Genomic DNA, 18,133 nt, shown 5'->3' on the forward strand with positions numbered 1-18,133 from the left:
ATGGCACTTGCTCAAGGGCACAGGGAGAATGGACACTGGGATTTGAATTGGGGTTAAACAGAGTCGTGCCAGCTCATTTCTGGTAGCAATGCTAGAAACGGAATGCTTAATGTGTGAATTGTTTCGTGCAGTTGCCGGGAAATTTGATCCAAAAGTTGATCATCATTTTATAGCATAAGATGATACAAATCACGCATTATGTCTCATTCATGTTATGGTTTCCAAAACACTATTGACGTCTCAGCTGATGTGGTAATAATGATTACTGATATTAAGCTGTAATAATTGCTGCATAGCTATTTTAAACATCATCATCTGTTTGACATAACAATGTTAGTTTAAGAAAAGAGTATATTGCAAGGACTTTTTTCTATACAAAATCGATTACATTAAAGCTTTTTGTGGTTTAAGTAAAAACACATGTACTCTTCGTTCAGTTAAATTGAGCAATCAAAACACAGATTTCTCAACACAAGATTGAGTACATATTAAAATGTTGCTGTCACCCACTTGGGATATTTATATAGCGTTCCGTTTACCATCAAATATACAGTCATACAATACCCACTGGTCTGGACTTTAATTCAGTACCATGATCTCAAATGGTTTATGTCAAGTGAATAGAATGACTAACAGCCTATTTTGTGTAAAGTATACTTTGGCCACTGATGTTATTTGTGAGACACTTTATCTACACAGTGGTCACTGAAATGTCACACCTGTGTATGACCCAATGGAAATGTGCTACTGTCCCCACTTCTCACATCATATTTTTGTAAGCAGGCAACTCATGTCACATTGGTATGCTGCCAACTAGAGACCAACCATGTGTTGTCCATACTGCTCTGTGGTTGTGATTTCCTGCTGGAGGAAAGGATGTGTGTAAACCAAGGGGTGAAGCTAATGAGGGGGAAGGAAAAACAAGAAGAGGAGTAAAGGAGAATAAATAGGCATGTCAACTTGGTCAAAACATCTCCAGACCTTCTCACCAGAGAGACAGGTGAAGGCATTTCTTGGTGGTGAGTATCATACAAAGATCTGTCATTTAACTTTCACATCCATGGTATGACTTTTGGTAAATAGACTCTTGTAGAGATTAAGTAGGGTTCTTAAATGAATTTTGAGGCACATCAGTTACAGTAACTTACATTGAAGTGATCTGGGTAATTTTTTAACAGCTTTCAATGAACTATTACAACTTAAATATTCTCCCAGTTTAATAGCTGTGTAATAACACATGGGTTTAATCAGAGATTTATCATCAATTGAGCATTTCTCCACCCTATCAAAAATAGTGAAAAGTAAGATGACACACAGTTACCAGTACAGTAATCCACATTTACTTGAATGTATGTTAATGCACTGTTAAATGTGCATGGTCTTGCTTCTAACCATATAAATGGGGAGGTATGTTGGTTCATTCAATTAATGCAATAATACAGTATTTCTCAGCATGGGTGACACAGAAACAAATCCGATAGGTTCTTCAGAGGAAAACATATTGCAGTTGTGAAGTTAATCCATATATTATTGGTTAAATATTTTGAATTACAATTAAAATACCAGACAAAACAGAATTTACAATTACATTTACTAAGACTGTCAACATGATATCTCTGTAGTTGTAAATGCAAAATATGTAGCGATGGTGTGTTTCATTTTCTTAACAGTATGACAGATACATTAATTAAAGGTAACTATTGATAAACTGGTGGGATTTTGAAGCATTTAAATCATATACAGAGAGGATCCATGTGCAGTAAAGTTGATATTGCAGGAACCTGAGGATCTCAAATGTAACCCATTCAATGTATCAGGGAAATGTGAGGCTAATGGTACATTTATCGAAATCTGCAATCGCAACCAGATTTAAAACAGTGGAGTTATGTATCAACATTTCTTTGGTGCAAAATTGGTGTAAGTTCTGGATAATGTACAGTACAGCATAATATTTTTGTAAATATGCAAATCATGTTGCTTTCAATAGGACTTTTTTTTAAAATAAATATGGTGCACCTATTGCACCAGGATTGTTCCAGATTTGTACCAAAAAAACAGAGATACGTTATCCACCATGATTTAGTTCTAAACTGAGCATCCTCCAGGAATAGTAGTTACTCAAAATGGCCAGTTTGTGTAATGAGGAATCCCACTAATTGTTAATTAAACAAAACATTGTTTGTACTTGGTCTACTTAGATTTTGCAAAGGCTTTTGATACGGTGCCATACAAGAGGTTGGTGTACAAAATTAAGCAATTTGGACTCAGTAAAAAAATATTTGCACCTGGATTGAAAACAGGTTGAAGGATAGACAGAGAGTTGTAATAAATTGAACTTTTTCAGGTTAGTCTATAGTTGTGAGTGGAGTACCTCAGGGATCGGTACTGGGACCCCTGCTTTTTAACTTGTTTATTAATGACCTTGAGGTTGTCATAGAGCAAAGTCTCCATCTATGCTTCTGACACTAAATTGTGTAAGGTAGTAGAATCAGAGCAGGATGTATGTTCTCTCCAGAATGACTTGGATAGACTGGAGACTTGGGCAGGTAAATGGCAGATGAGGTTTAATACAGATAAATGTAAGGTTATGCGTTTGGGAAACAAGAATAAACAGGTGACATACAAATTAAATGGAGATAAATAATTAGGGGAATCCTTGGTGGAGAAGGATTTAGGAGTGCTTGTAGACAGCAGGCTTAGCAATAGTGCCCAAAGTCACGCAGTAGCTGCAGAGGCAAATAAGATCTTATCTTATTAAACGGGTAATGGATAAAAGGGAAGTTAACATAATTATGCCCCTTTATAAAGCATTAGTAAGACCACACCTTGAGATGGAGTACAATTTTGGGCACCAATCCTTAGAAAAGACATTATGGAACTACAGAGAGTGCAGAGAAGAGACACCAAATTAATAAAGGGGATGGATAATCTAATTTATGAGGAGAGGGTAGCTAAATTAGATTTGTTTACATTAGAAAAAAGAGACGTCTAAGAGGGGATATGATAACTATATACACATACATTCGGGGACAGTACAAGGAGCTTTTAAAAGAACTACAGTATTCATCCCAAGGGTAGTACAAAGGACACATGGTCCTCCCTTAAGGTTGGAGGAAAGGTGATTTCACCAGCAACAAAGGAAAGGGTTCTTTACAGTAAGGGCAGTTACAATGTGGCATTCATTACCCATGGATTCATTACCCATGGAGACTGTGATGGCAGATACAGTAGATATCTTCAAAAAAAAGTTGTATATCTTTTTAGAAAGGAAAGGTATACAAGGATATACCAAATAAGTAAACATGGGAAGGATGTTGATCCAGGATCTGATTGCCAATTCTTGGAGTCAGGAAGGAATTTATTTTACCCTTATGAGATATTATTAGATAATGTGTCACTGGGGTTTTTTGTTTGCCTTCCTCTGGATCAATATACTGTAAGTACGGATATAGGATAAAGTGTCTGTCGTCTAAATTTGGCATAGGTTGAACTTGATGTGTATGTCTTTTTTCAACCTCATCTACTACCAACCAATGATCAAGATAATAATAATAATCATAATAACAATAATAGCATGTTCTTGTATAGCGCTGCTAGTTTTACGTAGCGCTTTACAGAGAAATTTTGCAGGCACAGTCCGACACCAGGTTCCCCTGATTCAAACTCAGTGCCAGTCAGTGTCTTTACTCACTCCGCCGCTCCTTCACCCATATATTCAAATACAACTTTCGTCTGGGAATCAATTGTTCTTTACTGTAAATTGTAGTTTAAGCCTTTAATGTATCCACCAATGATCGATTATATCATAATTACAGATTAACCTGTAGAATAATATTTTTCCCATATATAGCACTGTCAGGGTACTCAGAGCTGCACATAGATTGTTTCTGGCACTAGTAAATCCTGTCCCGTAAATCGTACAATCTAATTTTGGTGTCTGAGGTACAGGGAGATTTGAGTGACTTGCCCAAGGTCACAAGAAGAACTGACACTGGGATTTAAACCAGGCTTACCTTTTTCAAAGGTAGTAACATTACTACAGAGCTATTCCTTCAGCACAAAACAGTCAATGATAAAATAGTAATTGAAAGGTGCAATCCGACAAAGCTGTCAGAAAAAAAACCGTTTGTACATAATTCAACTGTATCATTAGCTTCATTGAAGATAAAAGGAGGGAGAGTGTGCTGGCTGGTCAAACTTTTTTGAACACACAGTGACATCAGAAAAAAGTGTCCAGCCAGAGAAATCCATGTTTCCAAACTAACTCTTAAAAAAAGGGGTTTAAAAAATCATCTTAATCCGTGCTGTAGGTGCCAGACTTTGGGTAAATAAAAAAGTTATTGATCACCAAGATGTGATCTCTTAGGCTGCGCTTATAGTGCCGGCGACGGCAAAGCAACGTCGCCCAAAAACAAATGCATTGCCGCCGCGTGCGCTTATAGTGCGCGCGACGGAGCGACGTTGCCGTCGCGAAAACTGGTAGCCGGCAAAATTTGATTTTTCAAGGGCTGTCGCCTCACGTGACAGCCCTTGAACCAATCAAATGGCCGGAAACCCACAACGACGACGCCCGGCGAAATATAACTTTCGCCGGTGGCGACGGCGATGGGTGACATCACCCGTCGTGTCGCCGTCGCCATCGACGGCACTATAGGCATGGCCTTAGACATGTAACTGCCATTAGTGCCTTTTGACCCTAGGATATAATGATATAATCCATGAGAAATAACCAGGAGGCACCATTTCTAATAACAAGAATACAATCCAACTTTAATTTCCTATAACAAAATATCAGCTACAAAGCAATAGCCATAAGCCATGGAAATATCTGCTTATGAAATGTAAAATGGCAAGTGTTTCCCAGAGGGAAAACATGATGAAGACAAGATCAATTATTCCTATTGATCTTCTCACCCATTAGAGGTGGTATTGAAATTATTAGACCTGTTCACTGAAGTATTCAAAGGGAAAACAATGTGGCCCATATTTGTATGTATGTGTATATATATATATATATATATATATATATATATATATATATATATATATATATATATATATTTAAAACCAGAGACAGAACATGAAACACAGACAGAGCTCAGTGCACATGCAATGACACCTATACACGGTACAGTGCCTAAATATATATACATAGATATCTTTTGAATAAAATGGTCTTTTAGTTTAACTCTTTGGCCAAAGTGTTGTAAGCCCTTGAGCCCCTACACAGCAGATCACATCTCAAGGGTACCTAACACTAATATAAATTCTTAATAACCTGTACATTACCAGGAAGAATGATTTATAATAAATCTATCAAAATTAGTTGCATAGTTCTAGGTCTGATTGAAGCTCTTATTAACCTGTACATTACCAGGAAAAGGACTCTGTATTAGATTTGTAGCAATCAAACTGTAAGTAAGTTCCCCTGAGAGTGGGAAATGCAATGGAGTGAGCTTTTAACCATTTAAAAGTGGGAGGGGGTGAGCTTCAAAATAGGGAGGAGGAGCCACACTCCAAATCAGCCATGACCAGCTGAACAAGAATTGTAAAATATACAGGACACCTACAGTACAAGCTCATATTGAACATTGAATATTTAGGCATTGTACCGTGTATAGGTGTCATTGGATGTGCACTGAGCTCTGTCTGTGTTTCATGTTCTGTCTCTGGTTTTAAATATATATTGCCATGCTCAGTAGCACTCCTCTGTGATACTTATACACTTATATATATGTTATGGTTATTTTGGGGGTTCAATATGAGCTTGTAGGTGTCTTGTATATTTTACAATTCTTGTTCAGCTGGTCATGGCTGATTTGGAGTGTGGCTCCTCCTCCCTATTTTGAAGCTCACCCCCTCCCACTTTTAAATGGTTAAAAGCTCACTCCATTGCATTTCCCACTCTCAGGGGAACTTACTTACAGTTTGATTGCTACAAATCTAATACAGAGTCCTTTTCCTGGTAATGTACAGGTTAATAAGAGCTTCAATCAGACCTAGAACTATGCAACTAATTTTGATAGATTTATTATAAATCATTCTTCCTGGTAATGTACAGGTGATTAAGAATTTATATTAGTGTTAGGTACCTTTGAGATGTGGTCTGCCGTGTAGGGGCTCAAGGACTTACAACACTTTGGCCAAAGAGTTAAACTAAAAGACCATTTTATTCAAAAGATATCTATGTATATATATTTAGGCACTGTACCGTGTATAGGTGTCATTGCATGTGCACTGAGCTCTGTCTGTGTTTCATGTTCTGTCTCTGGTTTTAAATATATATTGCCATGCTCAGTAGCACTCCTCTGTGACACTTATATGCTTATATATATATATATATATATGTTGTGGTTATTTTGGGGGTTCAAAATGAGCTTGTAGGTGTCCTGTATATGTATATATATATAGTGCTACTCCTTCTGCCCCTTTTCAGCACTGCGCAGTAAATATGGTCCCTTGCAGCGCACTCAATTGATTTTAAGGTGTCTTCCGGCATGGATGCTGTTTTATGTAGTAGCACGTCTTATTAAATGTGGCCCTTTATCCAGTAAAATGTGAATGAGTGTGGGCTATTTTAAAAAGTAAAGGGAAAGCAATGGCTAAGACCCTAAGCAGCGCTACTCCAAAAAGCGAGAACAAAGTGGACAGAATCCACACGTCAGTGCATCAAAGCAAAACTTGATACAAAGTCCAATATTTCATCAAAAAAATGATTGATAACAGAGGAATCTGAATGAAAGGACATGTGAATCCTATGCTTCCCTTGATTGAAGTGGTATATGTTGGAAACTTCACGCCGATAATCCATATAGCAATACGAAGCCACACGAAGCCAATGAGCACAGCATGAACCTCAATAGCACAGCCTACTGAGGGAATAGAGACAATCCCCTCCACACGGTTAACACCAATCCCTTAGCGTCCCCAGATGCAGGTAAGTCCCCCCTTCCTCAGATAATGGGCAAATGCAGAGTCAGCATAGAGTGCAGGCAAAGGGGCATAGTGAGTAAGGCAAGGAAGAAACTTCAGTACTCCCAAATGAAATTCACAGGGAGCTCAGCAGCGGGCACCCAAAGGTAGCAAATAAAGTGAGACATTGCGGAGCACAGCACCAGATGAAAGCAGCCAGACTGGACTAAATAAACATATTATTTATTTGGCCAATGCCAGAAGTAAAAAAAGACAACGGAAATCTCAGATGCGTTTCGCACCAGACACGGGTCATTGACAAAGCACTCATGTTTAGTGCAAAACGCGTCTGAGGTTTCCGTTGTCTTCTTTTACTTATTGCATTGGCCGAATAAAAAATATTTGTATTTAGTCCAGTCTGACTGCATTTGTGTGGTGCTGTGCGCCGCAATTTCCATTTTTTTTTTTTTGCTATTCCAAAAAGCACCTTCTGGTGCTGGAGTCTTGGAGAACCATACTGCACTGCAGTCTCATGACATGAGGTTAGATTGGCAATAATAAGCGCGTGTTCAATAAAAGCATCAAAGCAATAGCCTTGAAGTATAGCTGTTAAAATGCTTGTTTACCTACCTAGAAAGGAGAGACCATGTAATCCACATTTGGAACATGCATGGTTTCCCAATACATCCCAGAGATGATTGTTTAAACATTTCTGAACATGTGGAAATAACATTAAAAACCGCAGCTAAGTTTATCAGCTGTGAAAATTCAGAAAAGCATTTCCAAGAAAGCAGGATCCACCGCCTCCTTTTGTCATCCCATCTTCTGCCCCTTCTCTCTCCCTCAAGTCATTCCACCCACATTCCACTCCACCTCTGCCCTCTGCCTTGGTTTCTTTTAGCAGTGCCAACACACACCTCTCTGTATGTGCGGTACCTCCCACCGCTGACGCTGGGTTTACTAATAAACACTGCTCTATTTAACCTTGTAGCTGTTCTTCACTTTTCCAGACTACATTTAAATCCGAAACCAAGGAGATACTGAAGAAGACAGACGACAAAGAGAAATCATGAAGTCCTTCCAACTTCTTGTGTTCCTTGCGTTGGCCGCCATGGCAGTCCTTGCATATGGTATGGAGAATTTCTCTTTTTATTGAATTTTCAATAGGACACTGTTTACATATTCCCAATATGTTCTTTAATCAGGCAGGCTATGTATCAAACTACTTGACAGTGTGCATCATTGCACGGCAAGCTTGTTTATTATTTCAGCTTCCATCCAGGTTGAGGTTTGATGCTATGAAATGATGTGATGTTTCACTACTTGGTATTTCCAAAACCATTTCTCATAAGTGATATGTTTAAAGGGGAGATCCCGAATAACAACAACAAAAACTGTCATCAGTGTCAGTTTCCTGAGAAACATTCAATACACCCGTAAAGTAAAAAAAAAAATGCATAAAAACAAATCAGGTCTGCTTTATTCTAATGTTATCAGGTTATTATTGTTCATCCCTTCTAATCTCTTTAAACAAATGATGCTGCCACCACTAGTCCAACATCATCAAAGAGAGAGGCTCTGGGTGAACAATCTCCATGCATGTACCACGGCCTGGAGCCACGTAAACAGAATGTGATCACAAAGGAGGTCAGAGGAAGGTTGTATAAACCCTCCAAACCATGTGATTACTACAGAGACATCTTTACAGATGTAGCAGCATTCACTGTCTCCGGAGCAGCGGTTGAAAAAGCAAAACGCAGCGGCTCCGGAGTAAGTCCCGCCGCGACTTCGCTGCGGAGGGTCCATGATTCCGGATCAAACTCCCCACAGCGCTAATACTACGGCGATGCCGGGCACACAACTGGCGCCGGTGCCGGAGACAATAAATCCTGCTACATCTGTATATCTGCCTACAGTGTACAAACCTTATGCCAACCTGCTAGCCTTATATTTATATGATCTCAGACCTGTAGGATTTCATTTAACAGACAGAATAGGCACGCAATTGATGGCACATAATGTAGACTATAACACATTCCATGATAAGGTGTATTCAGTAACTCCTCCCTAAGTTCTCCCATCACTCCCTGATAAAAGAGAGACAGAGTGGACAAAAAGAAAAGAAGCACGATGGGCTGGCCGCTATGCAACATGCTGTGCTGCCATCTTCTCCTTCCTAAAAAATATTTCAGCCCCACTAAAAAGAATGAGGCTGAAATCTTGAATAAGTAAAAAAAAAAATATATGGCTTCACACTACAGATGCAGCGGCCGTTATTCGAACACTTCACGCGGTGTATACCTCGTAAAACCCTTGTCATGGCGCTTGATTTCTTCCAACCGTACCGCCTTAAGACGCGACTGCAGAAAATGGCATTCTAGTGTTCTGGTTTTTAAACACCTGATATTGTCACAGTAGCACAGTACTGAACACATTGCAATTCATTCATTTCATTGCAACCAAAGAAACAGAATCCATGAAATTCAAACAAAGCAACCCCGATAAGCGCAGGTGCCTGGGGTGATTGGCTGCGTTAATGCCGCGTGGAATACAGCAGAGCACACGAAAACGGCTCTGTGATTTGTTCGAATAACGGCCGCTGCATCTGTATATGACATGAATGCTCAGAAACATGTTGAAGATACACTTAATCCAAGACCCACAAAGGGGTGCTAAAATATAGCATGCATTTACTCCCACTAGCACCCTTTTGTGGATCGGGCCATAGTATTAATTTAATGGTTAAAAAGATACTATTCTTATAGCCCGATATATAGTCCAATATCTTCAAATGTTATTTTTGTTTGCATTTATTATACTACTTGGGGTTTGCGTATATACTGCAAGTATCCGGGCTGCAAAACTAGGAAGAATGTGGTGCAAAGAATTGTGCTCAATGTATCTCACTGAAATAAAAGAAGGTTTTGTATTTTCATGGTGCTGTTTCTGTAACCGAGAGACTGATACATAACCCACATTGGCAAATGTTTGCTAATACTAAGCAGTCTTCTGTCACTAGACATCACCCAGCGCTGGACGACATTTTTCAGCTTATTTACATCAATGGTGTCGTCCAGCGCTGGGCAATGTCTGGTTGCCGAAGACTGCTCTGTAAATATGGTCCATTATGTTTTATACTTATGAATACTCAACCTTAGCGAGCTCAAAACCCAAATGCCCAGTGTTATATATTTATATACTTAATAGTGCCACCTCGAGTAGAGAGGGGGCTTTACTCTTATTGACCACAGTTTTTATCAGGCAAAATGCATCCGCCCTTCCCAAGTCTCAGCTTGCCGTGTTTACAAAGGAACTCCGAGAAAACATTGGAACATACTGAACTTATAGGTGTCAGGTTTTGGTAAACAAGGGATTGCCATTAAGCATCCAGTTGCAGCCCCTTAAACATATCACTGACATACTGTATCCCAGCCTATGATACATGTACAGAGCGTGACATTACTCAACACAACAAATCCCAATATACTGCCCCAGAGAGGACAATAAAGCCAGAAACCTTTAGATGTTAATATGTTCAGCAGATGTTATCACTTTAATATAAATGGCAGCACATATATATATATATATATATATATATATATATATATATATATATATATATATATATATATATATATATAAACAACACTATTACGGATATATGCCCAGTCAACAGCTACTATATATATATATATATATATATATATATATATATATATATATATATATATATATATATATAGTAGCTGTTGACTGGGCATATATCCGTAATAGTGTTGTTGCATCCTTTGAGGTCCATTACTATTTTGGGTTGTTTCATTGGATTTTAAAAACATATATCTTTGTTTTCCTATTCAGACTCCTATGAAAGCCATGAGTCGGTGGAGAGATACGGTGAGAGGATTCCTATTTCCTATTTGCTCTTGCTATACATGATGTAATAGATGATGTAATGAATTGAGCAGTGGCTGGCAGAACATATTGGAAAAGGATTAGCTCAGAGCTAGAGTTTGGGCAGCAGAGAAAAAGTCTGGGATCCCTTTAACCTTTGAGTCGCCAAAGTTTTACCCATTAACGCTTAATGTTAAAAAATTAAAAAAAGAAGGTATTTGAACATTGTTCTTTGTGCAGACAGAGACGGTTTTACCAATTTTGCCGCCGTCCTCTTTCTCCAGCATCACAGCGCCAAATGACGCTGCAAAGCTGGAGGAGGAGGGTGGCGACAGAGCACCAGCCTTATCTTCCAGAAGCGGCAAATGGAAGTGGCGGGACACCAAGATGCCCCTCCCCCACCACCTGATTTTGCAGGCCCGGGCCTAGTAGACCTATTGGTGAAATACGAGCCTGGACTGATTGATTAAAGTTACTCCATCCTCCTTTACAATGGTTCGGGACTCACGGAGGTCAGATATAAATTAACCAAGTTTTGATGCCCCCTTTACCCTTTAGTTTTTTCCCTATAGCAGACATGTCCCTTTCCTACCAGACTAACTAGCCAACAACAATGACAATGTACATATCAGCCCCCCTTATTTTGCTTCACCAACATCCCCCATCTTTTCTACATTCTTCTTATTTATCTATTGATATATCTCCATACCGTCTGTATAGGTATTCAACATACCTATATACATAGTTACATAGTTACATAGTAGATGAGGTTGAAAAAAGCCATACGTCCATCAATTTAGACAACAGATACTTTATCCTATATCTATACTTACTTATTGATCCAGGGGAAGGCAAACACAAAACCCCAGTGTCATATCATCCAATAATATCTCACAAGGGGAAAAATAAATTCCTTCCTGACTCCAAGAATTGGCAATCAGATTACTCCCTGGATCAACATCCTTCCCATGTATATTTATTTGGTATATCCCTGTATACCTTTCCTTTCTAAAAAGATGTCCAACCTTTTTTTGAACAAATCTACTGTATCTGCCATCACAGCCTCCATGGGTAATGAATTCCACATTTTAACTGCCCTTACTGTAAAGAACCCTTTCCTTTGCTGCTGGTGAAATCTCCTTTTCTCCAACTCTGTGTCGTTTGTACTGCCCTTGGGATGAATAATTTGTTTTGAAAGCTCCTTGTATATATATTTCCTGATGCTTCTTTTTCTTTACCTCTACCTCCCCCTCCCTCCCCCCACCACACCAAACTTTCGAAAATAAAAGGGGGTTATTAACTAAATTCCCCCCCACTGGAAAACGAATGCATATACAGTGGGAAAAAACAGGACCAAATTTAAGAAAAGGAGTTTAATTGAAAAAAAAATTATATTTTTCTTTGGTAATACGCGTTTGTTTTGACCCAACACCTAAAGAGTTTTTTTTAAATGCCATTTGGTCCAGAACCCCCCAAATCTCACTGGTTTAAGCAAATAAAGGTTGACATCTGTCTCGACACGTTCATGTTATAAATATTGGATCGTCAGTCTAGTGGTGCTGCAGGGTTAGGAAGGTTTACTTTTTGTACAGCTCAGTCTAAGGCTACGGCCCCAGCCTTCACTGCTGCATGCGCACGAGTGAAAGCCGCGGTCTGAGGGTCAGATGCAGGGGAAGAGGAGATCCGACTGGGGGGTTTGTCTGCTTTAAAAAGTTTCTGCAAAAAATGCATGGATGCATTGACCAATGAAGGCTCTATTAACTAAAATCTCAAAGCTGCAAAACTGGGGCGCCACGAGAGCAAGAAATAGCCCGGGTGTGTTAAAGGACCTGCAGTTGCTTTCAATAGGATTCCTTTTCTTTGATGCTTCTGGAGCTGTGTTTTGCCTCCGTTTTGCAGCCAAAAGACCATAGTAAATAGACCCCCAATGTATCGGGTCTACACGCACACGTGCAGTTATAGGGCAAACAAAGCTACACCAGATTTATGAAATTGTTAAAAAAACATTATTTACACTGGGAGTTTATTCTTGGATTCATCTGATACATTATTCGCTGAAGAATCTCACCACAACTGATCTTTATGTGTTACCCCCAAAGTGTAAGAATTTCCACTCGTAGATCGCTCCATACAGTAAGATGGCACTGGTGGGCGTGCTCCCACCGGGAAATCGCGGGTTAACCCTGCCCCTCTCTCGCATGGCGGATTTCAAACATTGGCTGTTTCTCCCGTTGGGGCTCGGTGTATGTCCCACTGCAGTGTGCCGGTGGGGGGTAATAACGTTTGCTTTATCTGTGTGTCCCACAGCGAGTTATTTTTACAATGAAAACCAACCTTTCTTTTAATGAAATCATTTTCAGATCCCTTCTTCAACTCGAAGAATGCCAACTCATTTATGAATTCCCAGCAAAGAAACCTACATATGAATGAGAGGTAAGAGCAACTTACAATGCATACAGACAGGGCCTCTGACAGGGGCGGCAGCCGGGACAGTTGTCCTGTGCCCAATAGGGAAAAGGGGAAAAGGCAACCGCTTCCGTTAGGACCCAACTAGGCTGAACCTGGCTTACACTGGCGCAGATCTGCAGTACGTATAATGAAAGCAGGAGCTGTCCTGCGCTCCGGTATGGGTTCAAGGAAATCACTAGCGCTATGTACATTAATGGCGCTATATAAATAAAGACATACAATACACTACGACGGGGGGGGGGAGTGTGTTAACAGTCAATGAAGACACCCTGCTGTGTCTAATGCAGGGAGCGATCCCCACGGAAGGAATGGGTTAGGGAGTAATTGGGGGCAAAGAATGTCCTCTTACCCCTCTATGTGTTGTCCCTCCTCCTCCGTTTGGAACGATGCAGAGCGATTGTGTCGGGAGAGCTGATGTGCGTGGGCTATGAGAGTAAGGAAATCCCGTCTTACCTCTCCGCGTGAGCCCTGTATCAGTCTCCTACTCCCGTCTTCCTCGGTCACACTGAACTGCACGTCCGCAGTGGAAACTCCTCGTACTCCCCTCCTGGCGTGCCGCCGGAGACTAAGTGTATACAATAGCAGTGGAAGTTGCTCCGGGGCACACACACACACACACGATCCGGGTGGTCCTCTGCCAGGTTGAAAAAACTGGGGTCCCCAAACATAGTGACAAATGATGGGCTTTATTAATGGAGGATTAGTCTGTTCCCCAGTTTTTTGTATGTATTAATAAAGCCCATCAGTTGTCACTATTTTTGGGGACCCCAGTTTTTTCAACCTGCCAGAGGACCACCCGGATCGTGTGTGTGTGTGCCCCGAAGCAGCTTCCACTGCCATTGTGTACAGTATGTATAACACAAATGTGTGGCTTGCATGACTTTTCTTGATGGTTTTCTATGTCCCGTTGAAGGTGGGGTCAGTCCTTTAGTATACAGTAGTTAGACAGGCGCAGCATGCTTCAAATCCAAAAGCCCTAGAAATACACTTCATAAATAGGTGGTGTTTCAGATAGCAAAGAAAAATGCAAATTATTTTACCTTACTGCTTCTGCGCATGTGTACCTTTTAACACATAGGGGCCTATTCACTAAACGGTGATAAAATCAGTACATTCCTAATCGGCTTTGCATTGTTTTATCGCGCTATAAAACATGTGGGTCAAAACGGTATTAACCAAGAAAAAACGGCAGTTTTGTAACGTTCGGTAAAAAAAATGCAGCACCGAACGACTTGTTTTTTCTAAGCGTTATCACACTATAAATCCCATCGATCGGCAACTGTTTGTTTGGAAGAGCTTTACGGAGACGCTGCGTCTGCATGCACGGCTCTTACAGGCGATCGTGCACTTTCAATATTAACTGAAATCTTTTCTTCTGCAGAATCCGTGAGCGCACCAAGAGTCCCCGGGAACGCCAGCGGGAGATCTGCGAGGACTACGATCCCTGCGAACATTACGCGTTACGTCATGGCTTCACAGCCGCTTACAAGCGTTACTTCAGCCAGCGCCGAGGGGAGAAGTAAGAATGAGAAGCCATTCAGAGTGACGCAAGAAGCTTGCCGAGTGTCTCAATCCTAAATTAGACATCTTTCTGCGTGCTGTTACAACTCTGCAGTGCCAGGGAGCCGCGCAGAATACTGCGTTCCAGGACTCTGGCACTAACATAGGCAGGACGAGCTGTATTTGTTTCTGATACTGTATCACGTTTCTGCATCTTGCTTTAATCAAATGTCCTGTTTCAAGAAATAAAACACTGCTTTTACACTTCGTGGCATGTGGCATTTCTGTCTATTACACTGAGGATAAGCATATCTAAGGCGCCCAAAATGGGGAACACTATGGACCGTATTCATAAAAGGGAACTACGTGGTTGCAGATACAGCCAAATTGGGGATGAGGCCCAATTATATGAATAGGACACACACCAGAAACACACACCGACCTTCCCAAATTCACACCAAATACATAACACACACACACACACACACACTGATCAGGAAGAAACAGACCGGTTTGCAGTAGGAAAGTAATTCACTGTGGTTTATTTTGTCCACAGAGGTCAAACAAATAACATTTGGGGAACGCTACCCCTTTAAGGCAAAATAAAACAGAAACCCAGCTCCCTCTTGGAGTACTGACTAAGGCTGCGTCCCCGTTAGTGCTGAGCGGGCGGCGCTTGACGCTTTTACTTACATATATATATATATGTAAGTCCCCGCTCAGCGGGCACGCACGCTAACCCATGCTTGCTGCTTGGGTAAACCAAAAAAATTAACTTTCGCGCGCGCTCAACCTGCCCGCAACGCCCCTTTCCCCCCTCCCCCCTGCGCGCTTCCGAAATAGCAAGGACACCCGGCGCTCATGCTTGGAGAGCTGGGGACGTCACCGCTCTCAAGCATGAGCACGGTCAGCGCTAGCAGGGCCGCAGCCTAACCTTAAACTGCAGGAATGTCTTACCAGCCTAGCACTAACTACATTCCCTGCCAAGCCCAGCTAAGTCAGTCTGTCCCCAGCTTACTGCTGAAGTATCTGAGTAGAGGCTACGTGTTTCAAGCACAGGGATCCTGATTAACATGGCTTCTCCTTCCTGACCCTGGGAGCTGTGGGTAACGCCTCCTCCAGTGTTTCCACTTTCAAATATCAGATTTTCTGGTCCAAACCCTGAATTTCCGTTTTGGAAGTGAAACTTCTTGGCTGGCAACTACCTAAATTCTCATAGGACTAAAACTCCTTGATGGAGACGAAAATGCGTCACAATCAGGCGCGTGCACGCGCTCGCCCCCCGCTGGCTGCACATTCACATAGCACTCAAAGTCGTTCATACAGATGAAAATGCGATTCGGCAAGCAAAGAGTACTTTTATAAGCAAACCTGCCACAGTACCAGTACTTTTATATCCAAACCTGCCACAGTACCAGTACTTTTATAAGCAAACCTGCCACAGTACCAGTACTTTTATAAGCAAACCTGCCACAGTACCAGTACTTTTATAAGTGTAACGGGTTTTCCCCCCCCAATCTCACATTGGCCCGGGTACTCTAATAACCAACCCCCATTACATGGTAGTGTTTGGTGGTGCACCTGTAGGCAACAGGACTCCTGAGTCTCCCGCTTAATGGTATTAGGGGATGTCATCAGGACAGGTAGCTGAGGTAGTGGGTGCGAGTTCAACTTACATCATGTGCAGCGCCTCCACCTCATCAGGATCTGTGCTTCCGCAGGGAGATGGTCCTGGTGAGGAACTCCTTCTTGGTGGTGCCATCCACTGCTGAGTAATTTCACACTCACACAGTGGGGGTATCGTTAACAAGGTCATCTTTATTGCAGATTGGGATGTAGCAGACTACCCCATGCAGCTGCCGGCTCTAGCCGCACATCTCTCCGTGCTGTCCCTTTGCCAGGTACGCCCCCCCAAATTGAAGTGGGATTCCCTCTTCTCCTAGGGAGATCCTCTCTGTGCCAGGTCCCTGGACACAGAGTGGCTTAGACAGGCTGATTGGTCAACCTGGACCGCTAGTTACTTCACTAGGGTCACAAAGTGTTCCTACAATCCCTTAGGCAGGAAAATACAACTTCCCAACAACTTCCCACAGCTGCTGGAACACCTGTAACTAACTGTGTTGTGCCTTATATACTTCAGGAGGCAGGCGCATCCCTGATGTCACTATCCAGGGACTCAGAGCATACAGCCACTCCCCTCCATACATAGGGCACCTCACCATGGTGTGAGGGAAAACCTCCATAACTACTGCTGGCACACCTGTACTTACCAGGACTTACTGCCAACAGAGAGAAAGTAATATACCATTATTATGCATGGCTATATAAGCAAACCTGCCACTGTACCAGTACTTTTATAAGCAAACCTGCCACTGTACCAGTACTTTTATAAGCAAACCTGCCACTGTACCAGTACTTTTATATCCAAACCTGCCACTGTACCAGTACTTTTATATCCAAACCTGCCACAGTACCAGTACTTTTATATCCAAACCTGCCACAGTACCAGTACTTTTATATCCAAACCTGCCACAGTACCAGTACTTTTATAAGCAAACCTGCCACAGTACCAGTACTTTTATAAGCAAACCTGCCACAGTACCAGTACTTTTATATACAAACCTGACAGTACCAGTACTTTTATATCCAAACCTGCCACAGTATCAGTACTTTTATATCCAAACCTGCCACAGTACCAGTACTTTTATATCCAAACCTGCCACAGTACCAGTACTTTTATATACAAACCTGACACAGTACCAGTACTTTTATATCCAAACCTGCCACAGTATCAGTGTTTGTATATACAAACCTGACACAGTACCAGTACTTTTATATCCAAACCTGACACAGTACCAGTACTTATATATACAAACCTGCCACAGTACCAGTACTTTTATATCCAAACCTGCCACAGTACCAGTACTTTTATATCCAAACCTGCCACAGTACCAGTACTTTTATATCCAAACCTGCCACAGTACCAGTACTTTAATATCCAAACCTGCCACAGTACCAGTACTTTTATAAGCAAACCTGCCACAGTACCAGTACTTTTATAAGCAAACCTGCCACTGTACCAGTACTTTTATAAGCAAACCTGCCACAGTACCAGTACTTTTATATACAAACCTGACAGTACCAGTACTTTTATATCCAAACCTGCCACAGTATCAGTACTTTTATATCCAAACCTGCCACAGTACCAGTACTTTTATATCCAAACCTGCCACAGTACCAGTACTTTTATATACAAACCTGACACAGTACCAGTACTTTTATATCCAAACCTGCCACAGTACCAGTACTTTTATAAGCAAACCTGCCACTGTACCAGTACTTTTATATACAAACCTGACAC

The 18,133-nt window shown here is 41.3% G+C and overlaps 1 protein-coding gene across 1 annotated transcript; it reads left to right on the forward strand.

Annotated features, from left to right (window-relative positions):
- Positions 1-859: 859 nt before the first annotated feature.
- Positions 860-15,039, forward strand: MGP (matrix Gla protein). The gene is made up of 5 exons (XM_075574057.1): positions 860-1,019; positions 7,923-8,042; positions 10,771-10,806; positions 13,164-13,236; positions 14,654-15,039. Exons 2-5 carry the CDS (start codon positions 7,982-7,984, stop codon positions 14,793-14,795), a joined length of 312 nt encoding a protein of 103 aa, XP_075430172.1. The 5' UTR covers positions 860-1,019; positions 7,923-7,981; the 3' UTR covers positions 14,796-15,039.
- Positions 15,040-18,133: the final 3,094 nt, after the last annotated feature.

Source organism: Ascaphus truei, chromosome 17, assembly GCF_040206685.1.
Source record: "Ascaphus truei isolate aAscTru1 chromosome 17, aAscTru1.hap1, whole genome shotgun sequence".
NCBI lineage: Eukaryota > Metazoa > Chordata > Amphibia > Anura > Ascaphidae > Ascaphus > Ascaphus truei.